Genomic DNA, 9151 nt, shown 5'->3' with positions numbered 1-9151 from the left:
GGGGACTAATGTTCTGAATAGAATACTAATCGACGGTAGTTAAATTAAAGGGGTCCCAAGTGATGAAACTGGTAAGAACTAAAAACATAACCATATTCCACGGCTGAAAGCGAATCCAAGATGGCGTCCGTATTGTCCGCTAACCGCTGCACTGAACGAGTATCTCAGAAGTTCCTTTCGTTTGAGTTCTATATCCGTGAGCTTCGTTTGCATTTGTGTCCCAGGCTTGCATTGAGGGAATTATTTTGCCGATCATTCGACGAGTGAGAGGAAAGCACAGTGACATGCATCAGTGTAAGTTGCCTAGAGTGGCAGAAGGTGCTGGCTAAGCTAACTATAAAGCGCTTTTCGAATACCTAAAGCCATCGTGCATATTTTGTCGCTCATGTTTCCTGGAAATGTTGTGCTGTTTTTGTGGCTTACAAGACACGACATTTATAATCATTTGCCCAACGACCGATCGAGGTTGCGAGAGCTAGGAAGTTCCTGAACATCATAAACCCAAACAGTTCCAGGTTGGAAGGAATTATAGAATCTAATAGGCTAATACTCTCTAATAGACCAAATTCGCGCAGAGGTCACGTGGTCTGTATTGGGTAAACAATCTCAACAAGCATGGCGTCTCAGTTGGGGTGGAGGGATGGCGCAGTGGTGAGAGCATTCGCCTCCCACCAATGTGGCCAGGGTTCATTCCCTAACTCGGCGTCATATATGGATTGAGTTTGTTGGTTCTCTACTCTGCACCGAGAGGTTTTCTCCGGGTACTCCGGTTTCCCCTCTCCTCTAAAACCAACCTTTCACTTGATTTGCTTTCATCGTTAATTTCAGTTTACAGTGTCCCCAATTAGTGCTCCAGCGCTAGAACGACTAGACACTTAAATAAAGTTCCTTTCCTTTCCTTAAGTTGTCCAGTGTGGATAAATTAAGAGAATTGTTGGTTTTAATAACTCAACGTGACTTGTACGATCATTTATTAAAGGAGGCATGTGGATGGCTTGCTTATTCTTCACTAAAAGACTAAGCCTGTATCCTGTTTGAGAGTATCACTTAAACGTAATTCTTGTGATGATGATGCCCTGAATGCTATATAGAGGACAACGACGACGACCACCACCTCGAGAACGTTGTCTAAAAATATTTTTTCCCGTTATTGTATTAATTTTTCCATTACTTCAAGTCGCAGGGCATGGAAATTGTGTCCACAGTTTAGGAATGAAATCAGGGGCACCCAACGCGAATATAGTGCAAAACCACTTAAACAAAGCATTGTTAAACGTATTTTAGTATCTAACCGGCAGATATAGGCGCATTTTTATCACCCAACTGTTTTTAATCTGTGCGGATCTCCTAGCTGAGAGTCTAGTGCTACGCAAATTCTAGGGATCAAAACTTACCTTTTCGAAAATTTCAGGGTACTGAAAAATCCATTAAAAATGGGCAATTGTACCATTTTTCAGGTGTTCGAAAATCCTAGGAGAGGCAGGCAAGCAAGAGATTTGACAACAAATGTTCCGAAAATTCTAGATCTCAAATTGTCTTCCGTACAGATATTTTCCGAAAATTGACGTTGGGTGTCCCTGATGAAATTGGTGAGAACGATGTGAATATTTTGAAGACTTGCAGTTCGCTATTTACTGTGCCTCTCAATAGAAGGACAAAGGTGGAAGGAAACGTTTTGAACGGCTCCTTCTATTAAGAGGCACAGTAAACAGAGAACTCGAAATCTTCAAAATCGCTCAAAATACCATTTCTGAGGTAAAAGAGCGACAGTACACCACAGGTAAGGTAATACAACGTTTCTTTAGCATTGATCCATGCACATATTTATCGATATATAACTACAGAAGAAACAAACGGTGAATCCAATACATTTATTATAAAATTACAAACAGTTACACAAACAGAATGTGTGGGTTTCCTGTGGCCATACAACTTCAAATTTGATCATTTCACGTCATTAGGGACTTATCATTAGGGAGCTTAAGATCTACGACGACGACGTCAACGACAACGCCGCAAAACAATGATATCATTGGTTAAAAGAGCATAGATAATTGTGCTGCACGTGCTGCACGGATTTTAGCTCATATTTTTGCGGCTCTCTGCGTGACGACGACGTGAAATCACTAAATTTTAGGTTTTGACGACAACGTTAGCATGCAACAGAGAATCCTTCATTCTCTATTTTCACTCTGAAACCGCTCGTACCAATTTATTTTTAGGATACTTCGCCCACATTGTATGACGTGAACGAGATGGAATAATCGCGAAAGACTTTTACTAGAGCAAAGTTATATTTTGAGGTGACGTTTTCGTCGACGTCGCCGTCGTAGATCTTAAGCTCCCTAATTAAGATCTAAGACGGCGACGGCCGCGAAAACGTTCTTCAATAGTTGCTAGTTTATGTTTTTTAAAGTGTTTCGTGAATTTTCCAGTTTTTTCAACTTCCACAAACTATGCAAACTATCCAGGAACTGAATTGGAAGGAACAGTGCATGTTGAAACTAAGAAAATCAAAGATTTGCCCTTGTGCGCTCGCGTCTTCCTTTATAGAACTTGAGATTTGGTCATTTCACGTTGCAGATTGGCAGAGAATGGAAAGAAATTTTAAAGCGCACGTGCAGAGCCACTGTTTGCTCATTTATGCTTATTGTTTGGTGACGTTCTCGCTGTGGTTGTCGTCAACCTAGATTGCGCCAAATAAACCTGATGAAGGCTGGTATCATTGGCCAGCCGAAATATCGTTTAAAATTACATTTTCGTGTTGATTTATTAGTCGTGCAGCAGTCTACTTGACTTTCATACTTGTGTAATACAAAAAAGCAGAATTTCGCGACATCCTGGACATCAGGTGCTTCTCATGACATTCAGGTTTTGTCACTTTACGAAATTTGAAGCCGGCGAATTCGGCGCAAAAAACAATATGCAAACCGGCCGGCCGGCCGGCATAACCAGGGGATGACCTATACTGTATTCTAAAATCGTTTTAAAAGTTCAGCCAGCAACTGCAGGTATTTTTGTTGATAAAACCAAGTATGCATGTACCCTAAGTATCATTGACAGTATCGAAAACATTCCTTTGTAGCTTCGGTGCATTAAAATTATAGCCAATCAATCCTATCCCAACAGGAGTTTCGGTCATTTTTTGAGACAGCCCGCTCCAACTTTTTCTCTTTTTATCAAATGATAGCGTGATTCTGTCCCCGTTTACCTCACAAAATCGGACATGACGAGCATGCACATCTTTCTTTGTACTTTGCCTTTATGAAACTTTATCCTTTGTCAGCTCTGTTGCATAAGATGAGTTAAACAGTTCCGGGGCCAATCTGTGAGGTTAGAATATTCTCCCGTTGTCTTACAAACTGCCGTGGTGGAGATGGTGAAACCCACGTGTTTTGTACCTTTAAGCAACGTGATTATGTTGACCTGCGGATGAAAAGAGAAACGTAACACACCAGCGTTGTTATTAAGGTAAGGTTTTAAGCTCACCTTTCACTTTTGTTTGGGCGAATCTCTTTATACAGGCCTCACTGCCGGACACTTACATCTTTTGCTGAACCGGTAAGAGTACTTTGAAGTTTGATGGTAAAAGCCAATTGGCTCCCATTCGCATACCACGTTTAGAACCGAATAGAGAACGAAACTGAAGAATGGATGAACTGCAATGAGGAATCGCAACATTTAGGCAGTGCCTATACAAACTTTATTCATTGTCAAATGTGGTTTTTACAATACTGAGCTAAAAAACCACGAACTAATTCTTATGTATACAGTATACCTACATCATGCATGTTTCAGCTGACGCCGGCAATAATTTGATTAACGAACGGTCTGTTTTTGTTTTTTCTACATTCAATTATAAGCCTTACAGCAAAACAATGAGTTGACATTTCCAATTCAAACATCGCGCCCAAGCATTTCATTTCCATTGGGGTGGAAAAAGGTCACTGCATGCATGCTGAGCTGGGTATTAATTCGGCCGCCAATCTGTTCATTCCTGTCCGCTTGGCTTAGAGTCTTATAAAGCTCTGATCATGTATTTTTTCGGGTTCTTTTGCTATCTGCAATGCAAGGCATATAGCTCAATTGAATCGTTTAACTATCCATATTCAGAGTTCAGTTCAGTTCATTTTATTTACAGTTAAATTTCACTGATGTTAAGTATTATAAAGATAAAGGAAAATATTTAATGCCTTCGGAAGCGGGGGACAGTGGCCGGAGGAACATTATGCTATCTTCATCAAGGTATTGAAGTGTTTTCCGTGGAGATTTGCACTCACTACTTAGGGCCGATTTACACGGTACGATTTTTGTCGCATGCGACAAGCTTACGACGAGCTTGCAACCCGTTTATGATTGTCGTGTACGTCAGGGAAAATGTCGTAACATTTAAAAACATGTTTTAAAACGCTGCGACAATCGTAAGTCTTGTCGTAGGCCCGTCGTAAGCTTGTCTCATGCGCCATAAGTGCACAGTGTAAATCAGCCCTTAGAACATTCCAGTGAGGTATGCTAACAGGATCAGGGAATTAACGCGGGAACATAAGACATATTGAATACGATTTGGCATTCTTTTTGGCGAGTTCCCTCTATCTAGCTATATCATCCGCACGTTATTTTACTGACAAGCCCGGCTCAAAAGCTGCATTTAGTTATGTAATGTATTGGTTATATTGCATTGACCTTATATTTCATCAGTTCCGGGTCAGACAAACTAGCGAGCCACTTTTTAACACTTCACAGTTCGGTTGTATTTTTGCTTTAACATAGTTGTCTTTAATTTTATTTAAGGTGTCGCTTTGTGTGTTTTTTTTTTGTACATATATATAGATAAGTCTGCAAAACAACAGGCCATTTTAGAGTTCATGTCTGCCTCCTCTATCTTCAAAGCGAGTCTAAGTGCAAAGTTTTTGTGAAGGTAATTCGCTGTACTTTACAAATGAATGACCCAAACTTTGCACTTTGAAGAGGAGGCAGACATGAACTCGAAAATGGCCTATTTAAGTTACAGTTTAACGGCAACTTGATACCTGTAGTCACGTCAATTTGTCATTCTTTTAATGTCATGATGACATTAGATTTTCATCATTCGTATGAGAAATACTGCACGTAAATTTACTTGTCGAGAGCAAGGGGTGTATCATTCTTTCTACACATGTTTTTTGAATGTTTGACACATGAAAGACATGAGCACCACAACTTTGACGTCACTCTGAGAGTTTCGTCCGATCTGTTTCGGACTTACAAAGACGTTTCGTCGGGAAGTTTCAAGATTGGTTTGGCATCATCAAGTCCAAGGAGAAATTCGTAACTTCTTGTATATATCTACACATTGTGTCTACCGTCCAGTCCTCCCTTTTGTTCCGGCGTAACTTTGTTGACAAAATACGCTATTTTACGTTCCCACGGTCTTTCATCTCCCCAACCCAGAGGGGGCGAGAGAAGAAAGATTTGGATCACCCTGGCCACATGTCTCCCAAAATCTGCCGGGAGACGACAGCATTGCTAGGAATTACTGTGCTAGGGAATGACAGCGGTACTTTGACAAATGCAAAATTTGCAGTTATTCTACGCTATAGATAACAATGAAATTTCGCAGTTTGAAAGGCACTTACTATATAATACAGAAAAAATTTTTCGCATTGATTGAAATGTCATTAACGGCGAAGTAGTAACTCAATAACAAAATACAGAGGAATAATATGTCGCAGTTATTGACATTTCACTGCGAAATTTGTGGCTCCAATATTTGTCGGGGAAAATCTTTCGCAGTTAATGAGATTGAAATTACTGCGAAATCTTCGCTATATAATAAAAGTATACTGATAAAGTTTTTTTGCGAACTTTTATCAACTATCTGTAGATAAATATAACTGCAAAATTTTCATTTATCTATAGATATATATATATCCGCTATCTGTGAGGATGTGCCGAAAGTACGAGGTCAACAATGTCAAGTCAAATTGAACGCTTACGAAAACTAAACTTACTGCCATTGTGTTATCGTAGGGAAATAAGTGATTTAGAGTTCTTCTTTAAGTGCTTTGAGAACTTGTATTCTTTGAATATTTTACATTATGTATCATTTCGCTCTAGTGTGAAACCTCTTCGTAGTATTTCCCGTCTTTGGAACAATTTACCCTTGAGTATCCGGGAATCTAGCTCTTTAACAACTTTTAGAAATAATGTATATAATATGTTATAATGACAAATTCCTCCTCAAGTTTTCATTTATTTTAGCTAGATTGCACTAAGTTCTGTGTTGTATGTCTTAGTTATCTTTAATTCAATTGTTTAATATACATATTTATATATATCATGAAAAATTCACACGTTTACGTCGGTGTAAACATCTTCTCCATTCCTTCGATAGAACTCCAATATTATACCTTCCAAACAAATTGCATTTTGAATTTGAGGTAGGTTTGAGAGATTCGGCAATCACTTAGCCTGGATGACAGGCGCTTTATGAGCCAAGCGGGGCGAACGCGATATTTCGCGCAGAGCGCGACACCTGAAAGGGACGGGATGCCCGCTTTGTACTGCTGCAATGGCCTGTTCATTATTTCTGGTAACCTAAACTTTCTTCAGGAAGTTTTAGAGCAATAGAATACTCTCTCGTCAAAATTAGACAAATATCCCATTGACTCCCATGGGTTCCCCACTGACGAGTAAAATCGTCTGGCGTTAGACAGAGTAAAATACTACTAAGTCTGGCCGGTTTACGCCGGTTTGGACGTCAAAGAGATATATATTACTCCTTTTTTCCTTAACTTTTGCCTAAGCATGGAGATGAATAACAAAACAGGTTTCTTTTGCATGAAAGCTCATCCATAAGTTACATTTGGTTAAAAATGGGCCAATATTTGCAGTAAACCGTGTCATTATATTTCGATATTAACAAAAGAATACCTTTAAAATGGAAGCCAGTCTCTCAACTCCATTACGTTATATGAATTCATCGGAGTGCGACAAGGCATTATGTAATTTGGGGCCATGCGCAAGTGCCGCTTTATGCGTGCCTCTAGGGAGACATGCTTACCTTTCCATTTCAGCTTACTGAGTGCCTCAAATCTTAAGGAGCAAGGTGGGTGTCTACGGGGTCTTACTTAAGTTCAGACTTTTTAACATTAAACATTGAGACCAAAAAAATATCGAGATATAGCGTAACATATGCCCTCCACCCTCAGGTGATTACCTGACAGTTGAAGCTACAATGTAGTTGACCGAGAGTCAGTTGTAACTCCGTAGAATGAGCGAGGCAAAAGCGGTAAATGTTTTGGTCAATCTTGGCGGACTTAAGACAAATATAAAAATTGAACTCGATATCTTTTTCCATTTCCTTAGTTGCTGCTCATGTTCTGGTGATTTCCCTAATAGAAGCTGCCTCAAGACGCTGTGGCAGATATCAAGTAAAGGTATAGGTCTACAAGATGCATGTGCTGGTTTCTTTTTATTTTTTGCAAGGACAGTAATCTATCTATCTCTATCTACCGTTTATTTGCCTCCATCACAATAATTGATGATTCTTGCAAATTGGAAACGGCCAGTGGTCGATATATAAATAAATAGATAAATAAATAAATAAATAAATAAATAAATAAATAAATACATCAATAGATAAAAGTAATTATAAATGATATAATCAATTAAATTAAAGGCAGTTTGTGAATGACGTCAGTGAAGAGGCATTTACTGTCTCATTTGGCAAAGCGTTCCACTCGATTATTGTTCTTGGAAAGTAGGAGAATTTATAATAATCAGTAAAAGCGAATGGGACCTCATAAGCTTGGTTGTTGACATGACTTTTCCCATTTGATTTCGAAACTGTAAGTGATCCTGACAAAAAATATTCTGTTTCTCAAAGGTCGTTGAAATGGCTTTGAAGAAGACTTGTCAGTTGGGAGTGTCAAATGAAGCGATCGCAGATGCAAAGAAAATACTTCAGACACCTTGCGCAAAGTCAGTGTCATGGGATGCTCAAATTACCTGGGGTGTCCGTCTCTTGTATTTCATCTTAATTGTGATGACATTTGTACATCATGAACTCCTTCAGACCTGTGTAAACCAACTCTGGGATTACTTACTTAGCAACTGGATGTTCAATTGTGTTTATTTTGAAACGTGGTGGACCGTAATCAGCTATGTAATGGCTTTCTCAGTTCCTTGGTTCATGTCAAAGTTCAGTTGTTTCGACAAGTATAAAATTGACCCTAACGTGACGTGGCAGTCCTACGGTCTAGTCTTTTATCTTACAGAAACAGTTTTTTACATTTCTCCGTTAATGATTCTAGACACTGTCCTTGTGAAGAAGTACTACCGTGTGGATCCCAGTGAATGGGAGATTCGTCGTCAACACTGGATCCAGTACACGCGAGCCCTTCCATGCGATCCGCCATCTTTATCTGAGATAATTGGCTGCATTATAGGCGCTTTTTTAATTTATGACCTATTATTCTTCTTCATCCATTTTAGCTTACATAAAAACGCATGGCTTTACAAGCATGTTCATGCAAATCATCACAATCATTCTCATTTTCAGGTGGAAGTAACCAATCAACTGAGCTTATCGGAGAGAATTACGTTAATTTTGTCGGCCAATGAAGCTCTAAAAATTTTAAATTCTCATCCTTTGACCAGAGTCATTTTTGTGCCCTTCTTTGTGGGGTGGCTGATTGAGAATCACAGTGGATTTAATGTTCCATGGACTTTAGACAAAGTCATCCCTTTTGGACTTGTTGCTGGGTCGCGTGAACATTTCCGGCATCATTGCGAAGGAAGCCGTAACTACCAGCCCTTCTTCACTTACATTGATCGCTTCATTCTTTCTCCAAAAGAAAAAAAACAAAGCTGAAATAAAGGTCTAAAATTGAATCGTTGACTGCTAGTGCGATTGTGACCTTAGGGGAAAGGTTCACTCGGTAGTTTATGCGGAACTAGATCCTCTGGGAGCGTAAATTAAATTGGACTGTGACTAAATGTAAATAAATGTAAACATATACACAGTACAGTAACGGCTCTACAGTGGATCAGGTGTGCAACTGATGAGTGGGTCGATTTTATGATTACCCTATCATGGCAACGATGTGCGTGGTCAAACAAAAAATTGCTTTTCCTATTTCTTTCTGACTATATTTTCCATTGGATATAT

General features: G+C 39.3%; 1 protein-coding gene across 4 annotated transcripts in view; it reads left to right on the top strand.

The window, feature by feature from the left end:
* The first annotated feature begins 3435 nt into the window (after positions 1–3435).
* The window catches only part of LOC138034264 (cholesterol 25-hydroxylase-like), a 6442-nt gene continuing 726 nt past the window's right edge, over positions 3436–9151 (top strand). Inside the window, exons 1-3 of one of the 4 annotated variants that reach the window (XM_068881796.1) lie at positions 3436–3471; positions 7348–7418; positions 7868–9151. The exon at positions 7868–9151 is cut by the window's right edge and continues 726 nt beyond it. In XM_068881796.1, coding sequence (XP_068737897.1) covers positions 7877–8854 — 978 coding nt within the window. In that variant the 5' untranslated portion in view covers positions 3436–3471; positions 7348–7418; positions 7868–7876 and the 3' untranslated portion in view covers positions 8855–9151. Of the gene's footprint in view, positions 3562–4187; positions 4246–7347; positions 7419–7867 lie in introns of those variants that run through there. The other 3 variants (XM_068881793.1, XM_068881795.1, XM_068881794.1) reach the window with 3 other exon arrangements.

Source organism: Montipora capricornis, unplaced genomic scaffold (genome assembly GCF_036669925.1).
Source record: "Montipora capricornis isolate CH-2021 unplaced genomic scaffold, ASM3666992v2 scaffold_101, whole genome shotgun sequence".
Classification (NCBI taxonomy): Eukaryota; Metazoa; Cnidaria; class Anthozoa; order Scleractinia; family Acroporidae; genus Montipora; species Montipora capricornis.
Note: the sequence above shows the minus strand (reverse complement) of the source record. Positions and strands in the feature narration are given on the sequence as shown.